This window comes from Lates calcarifer, linkage group LG7_1, assembly GCF_001640805.2.
Source record: "Lates calcarifer isolate ASB-BC8 linkage group LG7_1, TLL_Latcal_v3, whole genome shotgun sequence".
NCBI classification, from domain to species: domain Eukaryota; kingdom Metazoa; phylum Chordata; class Actinopteri; family Centropomidae; genus Lates; species Lates calcarifer.
The window spans coordinates 3692526-3716185 of NC_066839.1; the positions used below are offsets into that span (position 1 = coordinate 3692526).

General features: G+C 40.2%; 1 protein-coding gene across 12 annotated transcripts in view; it reads right to left on the reverse strand.

Annotated features, from left to right (window-relative positions):
• afdna (afadin, adherens junction formation factor a) overlaps window positions 1-23660 on the reverse strand; it is a 97898-nt gene that overhangs the window by 34480 nt on the left and 39758 nt on the right. For 9 of the 12 annotated variants that reach the window (XM_051071749.1, XM_051071755.1, XM_051071747.1 and 6 more), the window contains 13 exons: window positions 23154-23404; window positions 18858-18927; window positions 17604-17674; window positions 17448-17515; window positions 13949-14154; window positions 10928-10948; window positions 8163-8308; window positions 7455-7549; window positions 7057-7322; window positions 6565-6708; window positions 6267-6465; window positions 5591-5697; window positions 1318-1398 (listed from right to left, as the gene is read on the reverse strand). In XM_051071749.1, the coding sequence (XP_050927706.1) occupies window positions 1318-1398; window positions 5591-5697; window positions 6267-6465; window positions 6565-6708; window positions 7057-7322; window positions 7455-7549; window positions 8163-8308; window positions 10928-10948; window positions 13949-14154; window positions 17448-17515; window positions 17604-17674; window positions 18858-18927; window positions 23154-23404 (1725 nt within the window). The remainder of the gene's footprint in view (window positions 1-1317; window positions 1399-5590; window positions 5698-6266; window positions 6466-6564; window positions 6709-7056; window positions 7323-7454; window positions 7550-8162; window positions 8309-10927; window positions 10949-13948; window positions 14155-17447; window positions 17516-17603; window positions 17675-18857; window positions 18928-23153; window positions 23405-23660) is intronic. The other 3 variants (XM_051071754.1, XM_051071750.1, XM_018679529.2) reach the window with 1 other exon arrangement.

The following is a 23660-nucleotide window of genomic DNA, read 5'->3' on the forward strand; positions in this document are numbered from 1 at the left end:
TTAAGCTTAAGTTTTAGCTTCAGTTTTGCCTGTTTTTATCATGTGCTTTATGTATTTTGTGATATTTTATGAATCTTATGTTTAAATTTCTGTGTTTCAAGACAAAAGATATTAAGTTTATCATCATATAAAGTGAAGAGAAGCAGCAAATCCACACAACTGAGAAGCCTGGATCCCAGAAAATATTTGTCCTTTTTTGCTTAGGAAAAAAAAAACTAAAGTGTTTATTTCTGCAGATTGACTTTTTATTTGACCTCAAGTTGAAGCTTTAAAGTGGTGTGTTAGCTTTAACTTTTCTGTGACAGATTTACATTTGAGCTTAATGTGTGTATCACAAATCAGTTTGATTTTGTAAGGTTTTAGTGTTTTGTAGAAATGTCCCGTCCACCTCTGCTGCATTTCAACCCCCTGTTTCTCCTATTTTTGTTTTTGACAAATGCAAAAAAACTGAGAAGTGGTAGAAAACTGTCAAATGAATGGATGGAAGAAACTGAGCTGACATTATGGAGTTTACGTGTTTTCTGAATGAACCTATATCAGTGCTTTAATACTGATTTCACCCACCAGGTGGTGCCACTGTGTACATTTTTTTTCTATTCAAATTGGGATGATTTCTCTCACAACCTGTTGTAACTCTCGGTTTAACTTGCACCTTCTCGAGCATCAGGAATTTAAGAAACTGAATTTAATCACATCTGTCTCTTGTCTCTCCATTCAGTTAATTAAGGCTAAAAAACAGTTGTGTATGTTTGCAAAATTTGCTCCTAACATGAAGGGAACTGCCTGAATTTTAACTAGTTTTCCAAAGCTGCCACTTAAATACTGGAGCACAGTGTTGAGACGAATCATTCCCCCAGGTTTTGTCCATACATCAGAGCTGTGTGAATATATAAACACATGTTCAGACAGTGATGCATTGTCCCACTCAAATGCAGCCCACCCGCCATGCTCGGTCACTCCCCCCTTCCTCCCCCCTTTTTGTCCAGAAGTCTCTTTGCAGTGTCACTGTTTAGTCTCTGTGTCGCCGTCAGACTCAACAGTGAAATCAGTCAGTTTAAACCAGCAGCCTTTTCTGTTCAGGGCTGCGTCGCACACACCTACACAAATCCAACACACTCCGTCTCCTCAGCCAGGGTAAAAAAAACATCCAAGTTATTTTTGGACTTCCTGTCAAAAATACCTGCCAATCCTTCACCGTCCAGCGTCAGGATTTTTTATATTTTATTCTTAAATATACAACTTCCTAATAGTTTGGACTTAACTCTTCTCACACACACACACACACACACACACACATTCCCAGGTGAAGTTTCCTACCTTGGCGGCCACGATGCTGAGGCCCATGCCGTTGTGCTTTTTCAGGGTTACCGTGACAACCTCCGGCTCCTTCCTCATTGGCTGAAAAAGAGAGACGGACAGGTGAAGATAAACGGTGTGTGAGGATGAAACCTCTTTGATGAGTCTGTTTTTAAAAAAGGCTCTTAACGATTGTCTCCTCTAGATTTGAGCGTGTTGTTCCCTCGCTCTGCCTCTGAAACATTACGGAGGAAAATGAGAGTGTGGAGTAAAAGAAAAAAAAAAGAGGGAGGGATGAGAAAAAGGGAGGGAAGGAATGAAGGAGGGATAAAGGGGAAAGGGGAAGACCACAGAGGAACCTGTGGTCGCTGGAAACGAGTCAAGAATGAAAACCACATCATGGCTACCCACACAAACACACACACACACACACACACACACATATATATATATACACACCAGGGCTCATTGGAGCAGGGCTGGGTGACTGGGTGGAGGAAGAGAGAGGGAGAAACAAAGAAAGAAAGAAAGAAAGAGAGAGAGAGGGAAGGCTACCAAGGTTTCCCACATCATGAAAAAAATATTCTGACAAAAGGAGACTCCAAAATAAATAAGCTCATGTCAGACTTTGACAAAAAGTATGTCTCTATCGTGCTGTGGCTGATCGGTAGGAACACCCAGATCCAAACAAAACAACAACAACCCACACAACAACTACAATACAACTACTGCTACTGGCATTTAGACGACAACAAGACCGCACTACATGACAATGACCACCCAGCTGTAACACTAACAATCAGGATTCAGGGTTGGACCGACTAAATTTGGTCTGTGGCGAAGCTTGAACCCGATTCTCAGGATCAGACTGTAATCACCATATTTATTACTATTATTATTATTATTAGTAGTAGTAGTAGTAGTAGTATTCATGAAAATGAAAAGTCCATTGTCAGCAAATGTACAGTGATTTTTTTAAATTTCTAAAATATCCATTTAGCGTTCAGGCTACTTGTGATGTCAAAAAAAAATTTAAAAGTCAGAAAAGGTGTGAAAATGTGAAAGCATCCTCCCAATGTGTACATCATTCTGCATAGTGAAGCTCAAACATCCAGCAGTAACAAGCAAAAAACCCATTTCAGAGAAGAGATGGAGACGTAAAGCTTTCTACAGGACAACTTATGTAAGGCTTTTATCATAAAGCATGTCTAGCTTTCTGCCCGCAGCAGCAACTTTAACGAGGTCTAACTTTCTAATGCATAAAAGAAGAAAAAACAAAACAACATCTACCTAAAGATTTAGACAGCAGGGATCATCTAGAAAAGCACAGGCTCTGATCAGAGTCCAGGAAATGTGGTATTTGATCAGTTATTTAACCAGTTATTTAACTTAAAAATAAATTAAAAACCTCCCTTTTTGGCCCCAAAGCATAGTCTTGTATGTGAAAGAATAGTTTACAGAGAGGGTTTGTTCAAAAATGGAATAATAATTACAGTTAACTGTACAGTACAGTCATTGGGATGCATTACACTATCATAGAAGGGGGAAAACCCCCACAGCCCAGACAACAGACGATCTAAAATCTGTTTATTGCTGAGAGGAAATAGATTAAAAACCACAAGTGGGAGAAAAGGGCGTTGCTCTGGATGGACCCTCATGATAAGCTATATTTCCAACTTTCGAAAACACTCTTTAGGGCAGTTTGGACATCGGAAAAGCTTGATTTGTTGTTGTTTTGATAGTAAATCAGTTTTTAAATAACCCAACAAATGGTTTTCCCGAAGATAAAGCGACTCCTCAAAAACATGCTTAGGTCTTTCTTTTCAAAAGTAGAGCATTCGCTGCTGTAGACAATTTACGATGTTAATATTTTAAATCTTCTGCTTGTAATATTCATCACGTATAAAATATGTAAACAAATGACATCATATCCTCCCTGCTGAAGCGGAGGCAGAGCAGAACTGTACTTTTAACGGCAGCTCGAGGAACTCTTGATGAGCCGGGCCTCTCCAGTGTGCCTGCCCGAACACACACCATTAATCAAAGTGTGTGTTTGTGAGAGACGCCTGCATTATGTCGAGACTACAGGCATGAAATAGTAGAGCAGGGATAAACAGACCAATTACAGAGGAAGTGGCTGTGTGTGTGTGTGTGTGTGTTTGTTTCATTGTGTGTGTGTGTGTGTGTGTGTGTGTTGTGATGAAAAGAGGTCTATCATTTACTGCTCCGCGCTCGCTAACTAACTTCTGCAGTGTGATCGGTGTTGAATAAATTGTGTGTGTGTCTGCGAAGGTTGTTATGAAAAGTAAATTGCTCCTTCTGAAGTCACTGTAATCACTGCCTTCCAACTGGGAGACCACACACACACCCACACAGACACAGACACACACACACTCTCCTCTGGATTCAAATCAAAGCAGCTTCCAGGTTTAAACTTTTCTAAAAATAGTCAAACTATGTCAGTTCGGTGCCATCAAATCGTCTACAAGCTCAAGTTTCTCTTCTGGGATTTTTTTTACCTTTTTTGGTTTTAAACTCACCTGGAAAGATTCATGTTTTCATTTTGTCCACTGTTAACTCCTGTACACTCTCTTAAATCCTGTAAATCCAGTATAATTTACATCTGAATTATCCAGTGTGGTGGAAAGAGCCAGAAAAGCTCAAGTACAGCAACTGAAAGGAGCTTATATAACGTCAATGCTTCACCTTTGCTAATGGGATTCATGTTAGTTTACTGTATATGGAGTTATCTAATGTTACAGCTAATTTTACCATTTAATACTTATATAGACTGGTGACAAATTAAAGGAAATTCTTGGCCTGTGTATCAGATTTTACTTCCACTTCATTCATCATGTCAGTACATTATTTACTTACTTTAAAGAAGGTTCTAGGGGTCCTATACAAGGTTCCAGTGGTTACTGGGGAGGTTCTCTGGATCGTTTAGGATGTTTTAGAAGACAATGGGAAGCTTCTAAAGGTCCTTAAGGTTGTTCTAGGGGTTGTTTATAAGTTGAAGAGGTTCTATGGACGGTTCTGGTAATCATTAAGAAGGTTCTAAAGGGTCTTTCAAGTTCTGGGGTTTAGAGGGTTTAAGTGGGGATTGAAGAGGTTCTGCGGACAGTTTTAGTGGGCATTTAGAAGGTTCTAGAGGTCCTTTAGAAGTTTCAGGGGGATGTTAGGCGGTTGTAGTAGGCATTGAGGAAGTTCTATAGGCTCTCTGAGTCTTTTGGGAGGTTTAACGTTCTACATGTCATGTAGGAAGTTTTACTAGTCAATGACAAGGTTCTAGAGGTTATTTAGGTTGTTCTAGGGGTTGTTTAGAAGGTTTAAGTGGGTAACTGAGAGTTGGTTCTACAAACCAACTCTGAGTTACCCACTTAAACCTGGTTTAAGCTGTCCTAAATAGTTCTTATGAAGGGTTCCAGTGGGCTTTTGGGGGATTCAGAAGGGTCTTATGGGAGATCTTGCAGTGATGTGTTAGACAGACTTCCTCACCACCATCAGCAAAACACCAAATGAAGGAATGTCCTGCGGAAGAACACTGATAATCCTTCCAGCAGACACTTGAAGGATTTATGACTGAAGATGTTCTGGAGGTTCATGGTGGAACATCACATCACCAACACACTCTGGCTTCTCTTCCTTTAATTTGTCCTCTATCTGTCCCTGTGCCAAAACCCTGAGATTGTACATGTCACAGAACCATCTCTTTAACTTATTTTCTCTTTTGAGTAAAATGTTAACATAAGAAGGAGCTTATGTCCTAATTTCATACTGAGGGTCAGGGAAAAAAATAAAAAGAAGAACTGAAATGCTACAAAAACACTGTTTTTTTTTTGTTTTGTTTTGTTTTAACTCAAAATGACAAATTTAGATGCAGACGATTTCAGACTTGGAAGACCAACATAGATATTTTAGTCAACCACAGTGTAAGGCTGAGAGAAAAGCTTTATGAACACAATTTAATTTTAAGCTACAACAGTCTTTCACTGCAAGAATCAATCCGAAAACAAAAGCAGGATGAAAGTATTTTAGGTTTTGTGTGTGAAAATAAAGCTTCAGTGTCCTGATGTTAGTCTAATCAAAGACTCTGTGTCCTCACTCTGTGCCGTCTGAGCTGTCAAATCTACTGTACACTTTGGTCTCCACAGCTTTTATGAGTCAGCATTACTTAACCTGCTCAAAGTCCTCTGTGGCACCAGCTTTACCCAGGATGCCCCACCGCCATGACACAGTGATTTATATATATACAGAGAGAGAGTGTGTGTGTTTGTGTGTGTTAATGTCCTACCATCTCAGAGTTGTCAGCTGCAGAGAAGTGGCTGTCACAGTCGGCTCCTTCAAAGTGGACGGTCCAGGTACCGGGTGAACGAGGGTGGGGTGTTAACCGACAAAAACCTGGCAGAGAAAACACACACACAGCATTAACAGTATATATTTTACATCCAATTATATTCTGTGTTTTAGATGCAGGTTCACAAACCCTCCTGAAATAACCTCAATAACATATCACACACATTTATCACACACATTTAAATTATGATATGATATGATTTATCAATACACTAACAAATTGTTTGTTTGGTCTATAAAATGTCGAATAAATAGTGAAAATGCAGATTATAATTTCCAACAGCCAGCTAGTTGCTTGTTTTGTACATTTGACAACAAAAAAGATATTCAGTTTACTGTGATATAAAGCAGACAATTCTCACAGTTAAGAAGCTGAAATCAAAGAATGTTTGGTATTTTGCAATAACTCATTATCAAAATTGCTGCCTCTTATGTGTGTGCCAATATACTAACCAATTTAAGAAGAATAAATTATAATTATTATTAAATATTGTACATATTTGCACGGGAGTCACACTTTATTAGCTTTTTGAAAACAAAAATCAAGTTGATTCATCCTAATCAGAATCTATTTTAACTCCTATATTTATTAGTCTAGGTCTCAGTAACTTTACCTCTCTGCAGCAGCGGCTCCAGGAAGTCCTGCAGGCCGTTGGGGAGGCTGCGCACCACGTCGCAGGAGTAGCCGTCCTCGGGAAGGAGGAAGGGCAGCTGGAGATCTGGATCCTCCTCCAGCTGAACCTCTCTGCCATCGCTCCTCGCCAGCTCGTCTGCTGTGTTTTCCGCCACTGCCACCACGTGGTCTATCAGCTCCTACACACACAAATACACACACACACAGGGCTCACAGTCAGAAAGGCTCACAGGCTGGTTCAGTGATCTCCACTTGGTTTGTGTTTGTGTTTGTCTTACAGGAGGGATGTAGGGTTCATCTGGAGCACAGTGGTAGTTGGTCATGAGGGCGTGGAGCTGCAGGGAGTTGAGCTTGAAGCAGGTGTTGTGGATGTTCTGCACATCTTGCATGGAGTATTTGTCCATGGTCAGCAGGGTTGTGGCCTGGAAAACACACAAAAACACATACTGACTGTATATATATAACAAATATACCTTTGAATCAAATTAAGTCTTTAATACACAAGTTATAATTTGATTAAAGTGTCCTGAAATCCTTTTTTTCTGACAGATTTCTGACACACAAACACAGAGTGTTTTTGTCACTGGTGTGAAGTAGGTGAGGTTGTGTTGTGAAGTTTCCACGCTCCAGTTAGAATTTAACAATATAATAATCAGAGTCTGATGACGTCTGTTGGGTTGTTTGCTTATATTGCCGGGGAGACGCCTGTGTCAGTCAGTACCTGATCAAACAACACTAAAGCAGTCCTGAAGAATCAGATTTGAACCCACCTGTACAATTCGACTAAGGTGGCAGTCAGCTGCGAGCTCCAGCCCCTGTTTCTCAGCCCAGGCCTCGATGTGGCTGAGCTGCTGTCGGAGGATAGCCCCCCAGTAGTGACAGCACAGCCCTGAGTCTGTGTCGGTCACCAGCTTGTTGAACAGCCACATGTTGATGAAGTGGAAGAGCTGTGAGAAGAGCTGGATGGTCAGAGCGGCGTTGACTCGACACCGCCGCAGCAACGACATCGCCCCTGTCAAGGTGTGCAGGACATCCTCTGGAGAAGGAAAAGAGTCTTGGTTTGACCAAACATTCCTCTGATCTTTGCTTTTATTCCCTTGTATGGTAGAGGACACTTTTACCTCTTCAGGCCTCTAAAATCTACTGTATATTTGTGTTTTTACATTACCTATCTTGGGTCTCTGTGGATTATGTTCCTCCGGGTCGTCCAGGAAAGCAGGCATGTAGTTATTCAGATCAGCCTGGAGACAGTGAACCAGGTACCTGCAATCACAAGTTACAGCTTGTTAAAGACAAAAACAAAACAACTATTAATCATCAAACGACAGGCAAATCTCTCATCCTAGCTTCTGTCAGGAAACTTCCTGCCTTGATGTGTCGAAAATGTCATCATTTGAAAGTTCTGTACATACGTCAGCATTTCTACCAATTTGGTGTGTCCTCCTCTTAGTTTTCCTCATATTTTTACTGTCAACAATTTTTATTTGTGTGGAAATTATTCATGAACTGGTCTGTAAGTCTAAGGATTGGGGGTACCTCCACAGGTAAGAACTGATCAAACTTCCTGACCTTCCCCATCTGGAACAAAACTCGCATGATATTCCAAAAACTACTGCCCTTCCTCAAACATCCAGTCACGCTAACGACAGACAACAACTCGGACTGACTTGAAGGCCATCTGGACCAGATGGGCAAGGATGTCCCGGGCATCCAGTGTAATGCAACTCAGACATGACTTAGATTAACTGACCTCCACATAGAACTGATCCCTGACTTTCCCCGTCTGAAAAAGATCTCTCAAAATGCCCACGACATTCCAAAAACTACTGCCTTTCCCCAAACATCCAGTCATGCAACCACAACAACTCAGACTGACTTGAAGGCCATCTGGACCAGATGGGCAAGGATGTCCTGGGCGTCCAGCGTGATGCGACTCAGGTCTCGGTCCTGCTTGATAAAGTTGAGCAACTCAGAGGCGTTGGCCATCCAGAAAGCCAGAGCTCCCGCAATGTTTTTCTGTTTCTGTAATGTACAGATCACAGCCACACACAGAGGAAGAAGAAAAAAAACATACAGAGGAACTTGTTAGCGCAGCAGGATAAACGAGAAACTTGAAGAGTTAAAACAAAGGAAGGTAAGAGAGAGGGGTTTCTGTTTTGAGTGGCAGCCAGAAGGAGCGAGTTGTTACTTCAGGGATAGACTCATGCCCCGCCCACCCCTCCCTCTAAGCCAACCCGATGTCGAGAAGAAGAGTGGTCATCATCGTCCATTAAAAAGAATATGCTCAAATACATTTCCTTACATCATCAACATTTTAATGCTTATACAAAGGGAAGAAGTTTTTCCCTCTGACTGTGAATGTGTGGTGACAATAGTGACCAATCCTTTTTCCTCCCAGGCATGACTCCATTTACCAGGTCAGCAGACACAGGCCTCCTCCCCATACAAGCAGAGATTTATTTTGTTTTGACGAAAGCAAACAGCATTTAGACTGTAGACCACATATCTTCACAGGATCAACAACTCAAAGTAAATTCATACATAGTGTACATTTAAAACGGTCAGATTTAAGTACCTAATTTCACAAGGAAAGTACCTGAAAAATCAAGCAATAATAAGACCCATTTAGTATTTATTTTAAAATGTCTGCATCTATTCTAACAATTGGCATTAAGCATATTCAAAATATTTAATATATTTAACAGCATGTAACCATATTAAAGAAGTAGTTTGGGGACTTTAACCAGGGTACTAATATCAGAGAATAATTAATGACATAGTTATCTATAATTACCAGTAGAAGGGGAACCATTTAATAATGCTTAGTATCTGCTCCACATGTCGGTCTACAGTCTAACGGATAGTTTTCTGGTGTTGAGATCAACGGGAAGGATGGAGCTCAGTGTCTGAGGAGCTGATTGGTTAATATCCCGCCGCTCACAGAGGGAGGAATGTGCGAAGCTCGACCCCCCAACATCCCACCCACCCTCTTGCACTCATCTATCCCCGCCTTGAAAAAATAAAAAAAGGTAACAGAAATCAAACAAAAACAAACCCCTTCATTCAAGAACAGCCAGAGAGTGAGAGATGGAGCCAAGTGCATCCAAAATGAAACGTGACATTAAAAAACATTTAAGGAAACATTTAAAAACACAGACGGGAGTGTTTGAACATATTAAAATGAAATGACCAAAACAGACAAATGAAGCAGAGGAGGTGGAGGAGGTCAGAGGGACGTGACTTGTCTCTCATCCACACTGTTGAGTAGGAGAAGCAAGACGTGATGTCACACAAAATGGATGCCAGAATTAAAGATGGAGCGACGGTGGAAAAGAGTGGTTGCTTTGGTTTCGCTCTGTTTATTTTTTTATTTGTCTGTTTGTTTGTTTTAGTACCAGGCAGGTCCAGGAAGCTGAATGGAATTAGTTGGGTTGATGTTGCTGTTGTTGCTTAGTTTTCCAGGCTGTGGGTAGGACGCATTATCATGGGCTGAATTTTTACATTTCTGTTAGAATGGAGAAAAAGAAGCAGCAGCAACAATGAAGGGCTGGTCAAAAAAGCAGATAGAGAAAGAAAGAAAGAGAGAAAGAGAGAGAGGAAAGGCCAAAAAGGTAGAGATTAATAGAAGACAGCCGAGAGGTTGATGAGGTTGGGCGACATGATCAGTCATTGCAACTATTTTTTGTGTAACTGTTTTTTGTGTGGGAGTGAGTGCTCTGCATGCATAGGCGTAGTCTGAGAAGTGTTTTCCAGCATCCCAGGTAACCTCTTCAGCCTCTAAACCTGTGTGTGAGATTAACTTGACTACTGTGGCCATGTTGTATCTACACAGATCTGGTTTTGTGTAAATAGATGAATCCAGCTTTTGTTGTAAATACAACTGAAGCTGCAGGGGTAAACTGACATTTTCTTTTGTTTGTAGTTTTGACCTGGGTTCACCCTGAAGATAGTGCTTCTGATTGCTGTCACTTTTTAGTAATAAATTGTCTCACTTATTTGTTAAATTTGTGTTTTGACACTTCTTTAGGGACCATGGTGAGATTTATATCAGGCAATGCTGCAAATATCCAAACTATAATTATGAAAAAAAAGAGACTTGGTTACATCTTGTTTTTCAAAACTGTCAGGAAGAAAAGTAAAAATCTGTCATTTTGTGCTAAAATAATGTAATGTATAAAAATAATGTAAAATAGCATGTTGTTTGTTATTCAGTAAGATTTGTGCAATAAACTCTTCTAAAACTAAAAAAACAAACAAAAAAATAGTTTTAACACATTATCTAAAATTCTCACTTTCTAGCATCTTTGATTTGTTGAAGTGTGTGACCTATTCAGTGAATTCAAGTGGTGCATAGAAAAAACACTTTACATTTTATATTTTATATAGATTAGACATTAGCAGCTGAAATTAATGTTGTATTTTTTTGTATTTATTTCATTTCTAAGCTGCTGTTCCTTAAAAAAAAGCCTGAATTGTGCTTGTACAGACAATAAATAACATGAAAGATATTAATATTTAATCCATATTGCCCAAACCAAGAGAGAAAGAAAGAGATAAAGAGATAGAGGAGTGAGTGAGTGAGTGAGGGAGGTAGACGAGTCTGTAGCAGCCGTATCATGGTGTGCTATTGTGCTATCCTACCTGATCCCCTTCAGGAATCTCCTGGATGGAAGAGGAGGAGGAAGAGGAGGAGGAAGAGGAGGAGGAGGACACGTTCACAGGACAGAGAGAAAACACGTCAACAGCTACAGTATGGACACAGCCATGTAACACACACACAAAAACACACATAAACACACGCACATACACACACTTTGACACACACATGGTTCATGGTTTACAATGTAAAGCCATCTTGAATCAGTTGAGGAACATAACTGATGGAGGTCGACTGAAAACATCATTTATACTTTTAAGAATTAACTGAAAAATTTACATGTTCTATGTAAATATATTTAAGTTTATTCGTCTGTCAGCTGAACCGATTTGCATCAAACTCAGTGGAGGGATGGGACATAAACCAAGGAAGAAACTGTTAAATTTTGGGGCAGATCCTGAACCATTTACTTTAAATTTGACTTTTTATCTATGGAGTCTGGTGTATGTTGTTTGACACTGGCCTTAGCGGAGGTCTGTGCTCTTTGATTACCCTTGTAGTTACTACTTTATATGAACACTGCTGTTGATTTAGGACATTTTACAAGTTTGGGGCAGACTAGAGGTTTTAGAAACTGAATTTCAAGTATTAAAGTGTCTTTGCTAGCTTGTAACAAATTTCATACTCACTATTCAGTGCTGCCCAAATGCCACTTACTATTAAAAAGGTACTAAACTTGCAAAGGCAAATGTATGGAGACACTAGGTTGTTAATGTGTGAAAGTGTACAAATATAAAAGCAGGGGATCATTGAAAAAACGCAGTTATTACTCCCTGACTTCAACATCAATAACATTTTACCAGAATACACTTTGAGACAAATTAATAATTTCTACATAACTGCAACCATTAATAGGAAAAAATGCAGCTCTGCACACACATTGTGCACAACAAGGTCAGGTTAGTCAGACATCTGCTGGATTTAAGGCTTTATGGTTCATTCTGTGAAAAAACAGATAAAAGCTGATGCAGCAACGTCTCAGATTGTGTTCAAGCCTTGTCTGTCATCTTACAAAGTTTGGTAACGCTGGGAATAATATTTTTCAAGCTATTCTTGTCCCAACATGGCTTCCCAGGTAAAAATTAAAAAATACCAAGGACCAAAATCATATAAAAACACTGGAATTCAATTCTACAGGCCTTAGTTTTGAGATCCAAACATTATATCGGCAAACTTTGAACAAAATCTGAGACTTTGCTGCAACCATTTTCAACAGAGAATGACCCTTTATGGCACAAAAAAGAGAGAATACCATGCTCTGGTTTTATAGCAAGTCTGGCTAAAGCTCGCAGTTTCTGAATAAGCTGGCAAAGAAGGCATCGTCTTTGTGAAGAGAAGCGACAAAAAATATTTAGCCTCTGTGCGGAAATACCACCAGGAGCAACAAGATAAATGGTGCAAGGTGGAAGCTGTCACTCTTGAGTGCCTGGTTAATAATATGTGGTGTTTAATCTCTTGATAAAATACACACACACACACACACACATACATATATACAGCAGCAACCACACTGGTGCAGATTCTAAACTAATGTGAAGTCAGAGGCTTCAACGTTCCAACATTCCTCAGTAGCTAAAGATATTTCCCCAAAACTCTGTAAAACTAAAATCCTACTAAACACACACACACACACACACACTGAAATAGATTAAGTCTTAGTGTGTGTGTGTGTGTGTGTGTGTGTGTGTTTTCTTTCATAATTTCCCTGCATACCAAGGGCAGTGAATAGTTGGCTATGAGCTAAACAAATAAAAGTGAATGGCCCTAATAAAAGCATTTGGGTTTTATTGGGCATCACTAAAGGAGGTTTTTAGAAAAACTGACTGTGTTATTTTTTTCCTCCTTCGCTCTGATCTACCAGAGTCCTGTGCTTCATGTTTTGAATCATGATGCTGAGTCACATTTGACTTCATGTGAATACTTTTAGCCAACGTTATGTCGAGTACGGCTGAGAATTGAACCTCAACTCTGAAATGTGTCAGTGGCACAGGGAATTAAAAAATAGTAAAGTACTGCTCAGCTTTTATATTCCTTAACAGATTGTTCTGATTTAAATAAAATGCTTTAAATATATTCTGCATTTAGTTAAAGTTCGTGTTTCGCTGGTTAATGCAGCATTAAACACAGACATCTTTGAGAGATTTTAAATGTTTTTTAGGGTGTAACCACTGTCCAGACCTCGATTATTTTGTGTCGTTTGTTGGGATGAGGCGATTACCAAAATGTTCCCACACTGCTGACTTGAATATGCCTGAGGGGTCTGCAGCGTAACTTTTACAGCAGGTGTAATCACTCGATCATGACTGGACGAAAACAGTCACTTTAAATTGAATAATGATTTTATAGAGTTAACTGTGTAATAAAAAATCTGTTTTGTCATATTAGTATTGTAAATTGAGCTCAACAGGCTCCATCTCTAGTCGTTATGCATCAAGACACAAAATGGTGGATGTTTGTATCATGGTCTCACTCTCAGTTTCAGAATCGTTACAGCCCTAATATTCATACAAAGAAAAATAAGCTTGTTTTGGCCTTGTTACCTACAAAAATAAAAGCTATCATATTGGCACCACAACAGAAAATCTTATCGATCAGCGATAACGTCATGCTAGCTCAAGTTTCATCCACACTACGCTGCATCATTGCAGGCTTCACACCTCGAGCATTTAACACTGACAGGTGGACAAACAAAACACAAAAGCAAAGACTGGCACATTGGAGGTAACTGTGGAGAGAAAGCTGCAAGAAACAAACATATGCAAACACGTGTACACAACCTTACAACAACTACAGGTGCTGTAGTTTGTAAGAATACGGTTAATGGGGGGGAATTAAGCACAACGTCAGATAAAATACCCACAATTCAACACAAGCAGAAACAGCATTATGGATTAAGAGCGGCCAAACTAATGGGCAGCAGAACACACTGAGAAAAGTGATCAGTGAGATTATGTTCAACATGACGGCACACAATAAAAGATCTGAAGAAGAGTAGTGGTACTGACCTGGATGACTCCCTCCATCATGCTCACCATCTTGTTGACGATGGCGATGACCTTGTGCGTCCTCTCCGATGGCGACATGTCGGGCCGGTAAGAGGGCGACAGGACATAGCGACAGGCCATGTACAGGACATATGTGGGCGAGAGTTTGAAGTGAACCGTGGAGCTGTTGGTGTAATTGATGATGGCCGACAGGAAGGTGTCTTCAGCTGGATGGAAACACAAAGAATCAATACAACGTCAATACAACTAATGCTGAGACTACAGATTAATTCAGAGTGAATGAGTCTTTCCTCAATATGTTTATTCTTGTGTTAATAGAAGAGAGTTTGAAATAATTATCTGGACTATCAAAGGGTACTGAAACGCTCCACTAAAATACATGTCGATACTACTACTGCAAAACTGAGTTTCTCATTTTCTCTGGGAAAAAAATTAATACAAGTATGAAATAAAATAATATCTCTAAGCGTTACTTCACACAGAAAATGCCATATATAATAAATGATACTATTGTTCAGATTACATTCTCTCAGGTTTACCAGCAGCAAAAAAAGTTATCCAGCAAAAAAGAAAGGAGAAAATGGCTCAAATTTTTGTGTTGGCCAATCAAATCAATCAATAACTTGCAAGTGCACATACAAAAGTACCACACACTGGAATCACAGCTCTCTTTTAGTTTAACATTTTAACCATACAAAAATGCATTCAATAAGCAGACACATCGAACTATAAATGGAGGAATCTCTGTCCGTCTGTCTGTCTTTCAATTTTCTCAACAACCGCTCATCTGATCAACTTCAAACTTGGCAGGTGTTTAGCTGTGGACATAAGGAAGTGCAGTGTCGACTGTGAAATGTTTTGGACGAGCGGTTCTCAAGACAGCTTCAACATGTAACCTGATGTGAGGAAAAAAGCGGAACTACACCACGAGGGCAGTGCAGCACCAAGATAATTTAAGGCACACACATGCCAGGGTTTTAGGAAGAGGTGAACTCACTTTCTACGCCATCTCCCAGACAATATTAAGGTGGGGTGGAGAAGCCAACTCCAGACTTGTATTGCCCAGGACTCAAGGAAGTGTAGTGTTGAGTATGACGTTGTTTCGTCAGGCACACCTACCAAAAACTATGATGGGACAGGTGTAACACTCAGTCTTGTTTTCTTATAAACCCTTGTTTTGATTACTGGTGATCCAGAACACTGAACAACACGACCCACCAATGCAGCACCTTGCATCTGAGCACCTGGTACTACTATCACTGCAAAAACTACACATCCCGTGTTGTAATATTACCGCCACTATTCAAATCATTACTCCTACCAGCGTTAATAATAAGAGAGAATTCAAGCCTGCCCCTATGGAATCTGACCATCAGGATGACTGAGACCTTTCTCACAGACTACCTGTGCAGTCCTGATTAACTCCATACTCTTATCATACAAGAGCTGATCGACGGTCTCTGTAACAGATCCCACGTTGAGCTGAAACAAGTAGTTTGTTTAAGTCACTTTAGCGGTTGGTTGGTCACAGAACTTGGCTGCACATGTGTCATGTGGGACACACCAATAAAACCACTCTGAGCCTGACTGTGGTTTCATTTTCTTTCAGTTTAGCTTGGGTGGTAAAGTATTTGATGTCAGACTGGTTGCAGCTGCTCTTTAGCAGCACCGCGACGACTCCTTCTGTGAAAAACCCAAAGACTAGAGTCGCTGTACGTCGTACCCAGATTTCAATGGTGCATGTGCGTCATTGTCCCAAACACACTTTCAGACCCTTTGAGCATGTGGTTTCTCCTGTTGCATTGTGGGTATGGCACCCTCCAGCCCTCTGTGACCAATTGAAACCCTGCCTGCTTTTGCTGGAAAAACAGATGATCTCACACCATGCCAAATATATACTCAATGCAACTACAGAGACACACTAAGGTCCAGAGCACACGGAAAGTCAATAAACAGAAGTGTTAGAAAGACAGAGGAAACAGCTCGAGGAGCTTAGAGCAACAAAGAGGCTGTGGGAAACGTCAGGCTTCAGAAAACTAAACTTATAAGATGTTTAAGACACTAATGTGCAACCATTTTAACAAAAAAACAAAGACAGCTCTGACTGAAATCATGTAATGAAAGATATGCTGCAGATTTAAACGTTTGTTTAATATGACCAACCTACTGGCTGCCTCCGGACAGAGGGAGAAGATGACACTTTCTTTATTTTTATTGGCCATTATTCCATTAACAAAGGAATGTACAGTACAAATACAGCAGGGATTGACTGACTGATCTGTATTTAATTTAATTAGCCCATGACAGAGACTAAAATTATTTGAAATGTGGTTTTTGAAGTTGGACAGAATATCAAACCACTTAGTGTATTTTAATAGATCATAGCCTAAACACTACATGCCAGTATTCTCAATTCATAGATTCTATTTGAGCAGCCCGCCCATGTAAGTCAAATAACTTAAACTTAAATCTTACATTTGAACAATTTATTTCACATTTTTGGCCACAGTAATATGCACAGCAGCTTAACTAGTATCTACCGCATGTGACATATTCAGGGAACATCTAAATTCAAAACAGGACAGGTGTATGGGGTGCCACCTCTACGACCTTCCTGTGCCCAGAGATCCTCGTACCTTCAAGTGTAACTCTGTTAAACAGATCTTGAAGACATGAGGGTATATACTGTATCCATTTTCAGCCTGGTTGTGAAATAAAGTGACGTAAATCAGCCCGCTAACAAAAAAAACAATGGGCGATGGACTTAGCCAATCGCAGATATATTTGTCTTCGCATCAGGTAACGCTTTCTTGACAAACACTCATCCAAAAAACTTGACAGTCGACACTGCACTTCCTTATGCCCTCAGCAAAACACCCGACAAGTCTGAATTCGATCAGACGAGCGGTTGTTAAGGAAATCCAAAGACAGACAGACAGATGGACAAATGGAGATTCCTCCATTTATAGTTTGTATAGTAAGTGTCTGTGTATATGGATGCATGATATATTCGTCCAATCATCAAGCTCTTCTGCACAGCCCTACTAAGACTAAGAAATGTCTACTCCAGCATTAGCTGTTTAACTATGTTGACTGGAAGTTCACAATCTTATTTCATAAACACACACTAAGGAGAAGGTTTGTATTCTGATCGCTCCTTTTAAAAATCAGAATAAATTGACAATTCAATCATATTTTAACATCAAGCCTTTACAAGAAAACTAACTGATGATCTGCCAAATATGAAGGTAAAGTTTGTTTCTACATGTCACATCAATATCTCAAAATGAACATTAAATTGCCTTGGAATTGAATTTGGACTGAATTCATCAGACCTTTCAGTGCAGGGCTTTTACTTTTGTTATGAGATATTTATTGTGTAGCACTGCTGCAGCGTCACTGGTCTACTGCCCTGTAAAGAGGGTTCAATAGTTTCCAGCTATTGACCGGGTCACTGACACAAAGTGGGGGAGACTGAGAGAAACGGACTGATACTTACAGTTGTCTCTGAACTCGATGCTGGCCGGCAGAGTCAACTCTGTTCTGTCTGCTGAAACGTCCTGAGACCTGATGAAGACAAACAAACATGAGGCAGAGAAGATAAAAAAGAGAAAGAAGGGGAGAGGAAAGAGGAGGAGGAGTGTTTGTGTCTGACCTGCTGTCCTGCTGCTCTCCTCTGATCATGGGTTTCACCATCCCTCTCTCCATTTCCAGCTTTCCTGAGCTCTGCACACACACAGGAAACACAGAGTGAAGCTTCGACAAAATTAAATTTCACTCTAATTTAATTTACTAAAGACCCTAATTTCAGAATGTACAGACACAGATAATGACTTCTGTATTACGAGGCTTCAGGTCACACTTTAATGCGTATGTATATAGAGCGTGGATAGTCACACAATTCAATACTAAACATACACAATCTATACAGAAGCTCTGCAGATTGAAGCTGTGTTCTTGTGTGGGTTTGTTTGGCAGCAGTAACATGATGTCTTGTGTTAGATTAACTGGCAGGACTTTCAGAACTACTAACAACTGACAGCTTTCTGTTTTTCTCACAGATAAAAGGTTGCTTTCTCTTATAAGATCTACAGCAGCAAACATGCTAATACACTGCAAACACACACAGAAGCCCTGCTAATGCATATTTACTGTGTGACTCATCAAACCAGTTGAACGACAGAAAATTCATCTGCAGCAATTTTGATAGTGGATATATTATTTAAGTAATTCTTAATTAGTCTGGTTCCAGCTGCACAAATGTGAGCTTACTTTGCTTTTATCTGTTTTGATATGATTACAACTCAATCACTTTTGGGTTTTCAGCTGTTGATTGGACTGGAGGGACTAAATAATGAACCGATTAATCAAGAAATAAAAACTAATTGTTATTTATTGCCCTGTATACATCGCTGTGAAGTAATTTTTTGGGCAACACATAGAGATATGCAAGCTCTGGATTAATTTAACTTGAAAACAAGACATTTTTTACAACCAGTGATGCACTGATTCAACTTTGTCTGCAGATACCATATTGTACCATATTGGGACATAAGGGCAAAGGTCTCAATAAATCATAAAAAAAATCATCAAATTTAAATATTTTTATTATCTATAAACTGTTGTCTTGCTCAATCAATTATTTGTTTGTTTATAAAATGTCAATGTTCAACCAACAGAAAATTCTTTCTGCATTCCTGCTTAAAAAGTTAATCAAATGATTATTGATTATGAAAAGCTTTTGCCGATTAAATTTCTGTCAACTGAGTAATCAATTAATCAGCTTACAGCTTCGGCTTTAAAAAGTTAAAACTGTCGCCAGTACATTTACTGAAAATACTTCAGAGGGACAATTAATAAGGTCGGTATTGACACCAGCTGTGTGTGTGTGAGTGTGTGTGTTGCTCACCTTGCTGGTAGGCAGGGCAGCTCCACTGTGGACGTCTCCGTGAAGGTCGAAGGTGGTTTCTGGGACGCTGCTGCAGCAGAGACACAGACATGCAGCGGTTTAGAGGAGGAACTGTGCTCCCAACAGCTGACTTTTCATTACTGATGACGACAAGAGCTCAGACTTAATCCACACACACACACACACACACACACACACACACACACACACACACACACACTCTCACTTATCTAACTCATTGTCAGAGAGGAAGGAGAGCTGGATCAGATACAGTGAATGAATGACTCGCTAATACATGCAGACAGATAGTTTGCTTTATATATACTTACATAACAGTCTAATTAGATATAAAGAAGCCGAGCCAGGAGTCCTGACAGACACACAGCAGCGTGTGTGTGTGTGTGTGCGTGTGTGTTTGAGTGACAGTAATTGAGTGTGACAGCAGTCGGGTTTAAAACGCAGGCTTCTGCTTTTCACGCCCCATATGACGGGAGGGGGGGGCATCAATGTCAAATAAACAGTACAGCACAAACACAAACACACAAAGCATCTGTGCTCTGTGTCATGTACACAACAACCACCAGCAGCAGCTGAAGTAGGTTAAACCATTAACAGCACGACAAACAACACAGATTTACCTGAAACAACTATTCCAGCAGGTTTTATTTTAATCTAATTAATGATTTAGTTAATGTTTAGCATAACAACTTTAACACACCATAGATGAAGCCTCACACGAACGCAGACAAAGTTTAACCCCCTGGGGTCGACTGGAAAAGTCTGATACTGTCATCAATATTTCTGTAATGGATTGTGTGGAGTAGGTGTGATAAATCATCAGGAACAAAGAGCCTGCAGTCATCTACCAACAAATATCTGTAGTAAGAGAACAGACACTCGCAGGTAATGAATGTGATCCACCATCCTGCTACCACTGTAAAGTTAAACTGGTGTTTCTAGGTAAATAACCTGGAGGGAAAAAGAGATATTGACTGTTTAAATGAATAAAATGATGGTTAAACAAGCAAACTGCAAGAACCCACAGCTAAACGTTTACTTCTGTTGTGTACTGTGCTATGCCTTCTGTCAATAACACATCCCTGATTACAATGGTTTCGTTAATAACTGGTGTAATCATGGGCTCGTTCTCTGGACGGCACAGAGGTTCCAAGAATCCTGATCAGAACCAGAGAAGAACCAGAGCTCGTTTGGTGGGAAAACAGTATGTGAAGAATGAGACAGATATGTGATCAAGGCTTGGTCTGCACATGCATAACGGCTTGGCCTTTCCTCATCTCGTAAATTAGACATTTTTAAGAAAACCGACCTGGCAGTTTGTACTGTTACTCCAACAACCAAGTCAAACCAACGTATGAACTGTGGAAACACTTTTCAACCCATCTGTAAAAAATCATCAAATTTAAGTATTTTCCTTACTGATAAATTATTTACTCAACTAATCAATTATTCTTTTCTCTATAAAATGCCAGAAAAAAATCATAAAATGTCCTAAAACCAAAGATTTTACCTGTGCTGTAAAATTATATTTCAGCAGAAAAATCTTCACATTTAAATCTTGTCATTTCTGCTTGAAAAGTCAACAAAACATTTGCTGATTAATTTTCTGTCAACCGACTAATCAATTAATCGGCTCACTGTTTCAGCTCTAATCAAACTGAACACAAAAATAAAGTGAATAAACTATTAGAAGGTTGAAACAGTTACCTGTGCATTCACTGGAAACACTTCAGAAGGACTGGAAGGTATTCATAGTTTCAAAAAAATCTGATATAATGGTAAAATATCAATATGGAATCAATATAACCATGGATAAGATTATGTTTCTTCCCAGCTGTCCAGTGTGTTATTCCTCCTTTCCTTCTCTCACTGACTAATGCTGAATATTGGTGACAGTCCCGACTAAGTTGAGAGGCAGCAGATTAAAGTTTTGAACACTCAAATGCTACAAGATCGTCTGTTCATCTGCCAGAACCTGGAGCCAAAAACCTCCGATCTAAAAAAAAAAAGAAAGAAAGAAAGAAAAAAACTGCCATTGCGCCAAACTGTGGCTCTAATCGTCCTGAACATCGTGACGTGTCTCCGGCTCAACTGAACTAGGTATCCCTCCTCGTAGGTTTGTGCAGCAGAACGTTGGAAAGCTGCCCAGAAAACCACAGGGATCCACATCCACAACGTCAGGCTCGTGTTCCAGACTGAGGTGACACCGAGCTGCACGAAATGACAGATGAGGTTAACGTCACTCACCAGACTTTTTTTTTCCTTTAGAAGTCTTCCAACGCAACTCTGAGTCAGAAAACTCCTCAGTTCCTGAAAGTCTACGGCAGAAAGAGGCAGTTCCTCATCAAGTTGTTGCAGGAATTGTGTTATAAAAAGTGACCTATTCACAGAGAGTTGATGAACGTTAAGTCACTCTACCTTAAACCTGGAGTTCAGGGCTTTTACATATGAATAAAGGTGTGTCACATTCAAGCCCTCGCTGCCAAAAGACTTTACACAATGTTGATTAAGCCCATCAGCACCCCGTAAATCTCTCTGCGGTAGAGACAAAGACAGAGCACAGGCTACAGCAGCTGGGAGTATGGAAGAAAAAACCCAGGGAGAGTCCAAGAAAAGTTTCTGATGCTCCAGACGAAAAAAGAAACTCAGCGTTTAGAGGAAAGATTAGGAAACGATCTACGACGAGGACAAACACGGATTGTAATTACTGTCACAGCCAGAAGGGGGCAACTCTGTTTTGGTTCCCACTGATTCCCCCCCAAAAAACCACACCAAAAAACATTAATAGGGCTGTGACATACCACCAAAATCTCATATCTCAACAACAGAATATATTATAATATAGTAAATTCTCTGTAAATTTAATGAGTTAATAGTTTATATACAATGACCACATGGAAAGGACTATCTCTTTTTTACATTTTAGATATTTAGAAATAATTTTTTCTCCTTTTATTTAGAACTTCTGTGCAAAATATAAAATAATGTAAAAAATATAAAACACTTTCTCAAAAACAAATGATCACAGGCTCAATATTAAATATTACTCTAATATTACTTATATTTAACTTATTATTTATATAAAATACCAAATGTAATCACTGTACTTTAAAGCTGCCCAGTTCTGCCTGCATCCATGTGGTGGGATGATGGTGGTAAGATCGCAAACCACCTGTCCAAATGCTGAGAAATATCTATGTTAACAGTGCATTTTGCAACAGGAATTAAACGATAGAGCATATTATGAAACAGACGTCTTTATTTCATCGATATCACACAGCCCTAACCATTAAATGCAGGTTTTCACTCCAGCTCTCTTCTCGGGTTGAAGGTGCTAATCAAAATCACCTGATTGAGTCTGACTGCGAAGAAAATCTGTGCTGAAGACTCTGAAACTCTTCTGAGAGACACTCATCACAGACCACATCTAAATGTATGATTACCTTCATGTCATTACTCAATTTGTGATTTAAAAATAACTAGAACACATCCTCTTGTGTATATCCAGTTGGTGTTTAAGCTAGCTACCAGCTACTGAACACACAGGCAACCACACTGTAACACGGTGGCTGGATGCTAACTTAGCAACTGCAATTTTACAGTTCTCCCTCCCAAAAACACATCAGAAACTTATATTTTAGTCCTTTAACTTGCTTAAAAAGTTCAAAAAACAAGCTAAACCACATTTTGTTGCTCATACTTTTGGTCTTGAATCATTTAAAAGAGCTAATTCATGCAGCAGTGAGTTACAGCACTGATTACTTACACACCTCTGTCTGTTCTTTGCGGTGTTAACCATCCATTGAGTCATTAAAGGGCCTTTCAATTCAAATCCCCTTGTCCTTCACTCATCCCTAACTTTCTCACACACTCCCTTCTCCTCTTATCTGCCGTGCTCTTTCTTTCTTTCTGCTGTGGAGTGTGTGAAACGACAGCGAGCAGGAGGCCACACCCAGCACCATGTTGATCAGATTAGAGGGCAGCCCGCCTGCCATAACCCTAGACCTCTGCTCTTCCTCTCCTCTCATTTCCTCGTTCGCTCAACCCCAGACTTCCCTCCCTCCCCTCCCCCCTTTTCTTTTCCTTGCCTTCATCTCTCGCGCTGCTCCTGCCAACTTCCAAACCTCATCCTCTCCTCCTCCCTTCTTCTACAATAACACCCTCTTCCTCAAACTTTTTGGAGAACAGCGTGTACAGAGGATGACGAGGAAAGATAGTGGGAAGATAAAAAGGAAAAAAAGACTCTCACACACACACAACTCTCTCCCTTTCCCTCACCCAGACTTGTGCCGGCTCCTCATCATGGCCGCCGGTTCCCTCTTCCCTCCCTGGTCGAACATCGGGTCCACGAACTTGAAGACGTGGGCCGAGCCGAACTGGAGGGTGGAGCCCGGGCGCAGCACCGTCGTCTCGGTGACGCGCTGCCCGTCGACGAAGGTGTCGGCGTCGGGGCCGTGCGGCGTCACCGTCACCATACCTTCACTGTGCATCAGGTTGCAGTGGTGGGGGAGGATCCCCGGCCCCAGCAGCTGGAGACAAACAACAGCAGCAGGTTGAATCAGTTGATCTGTTTCTTCTTGTCATGACCTGATTTATAAGTTACCGTACGCAGCTCTAAGGTTACAGGGGCCCGTCTCTTAAAAGGGATGTAAGAGCGCCACTTAAATGGTGGCAGCATCGCATTTCAGATACATTTGTGAGTCCTGCAGGATTCTTACTAGAGCTGCAACGATTAGTCAAGATAATTAAAGTTAATAATAAAGTTGATTCTAAAAATTAGTTGAT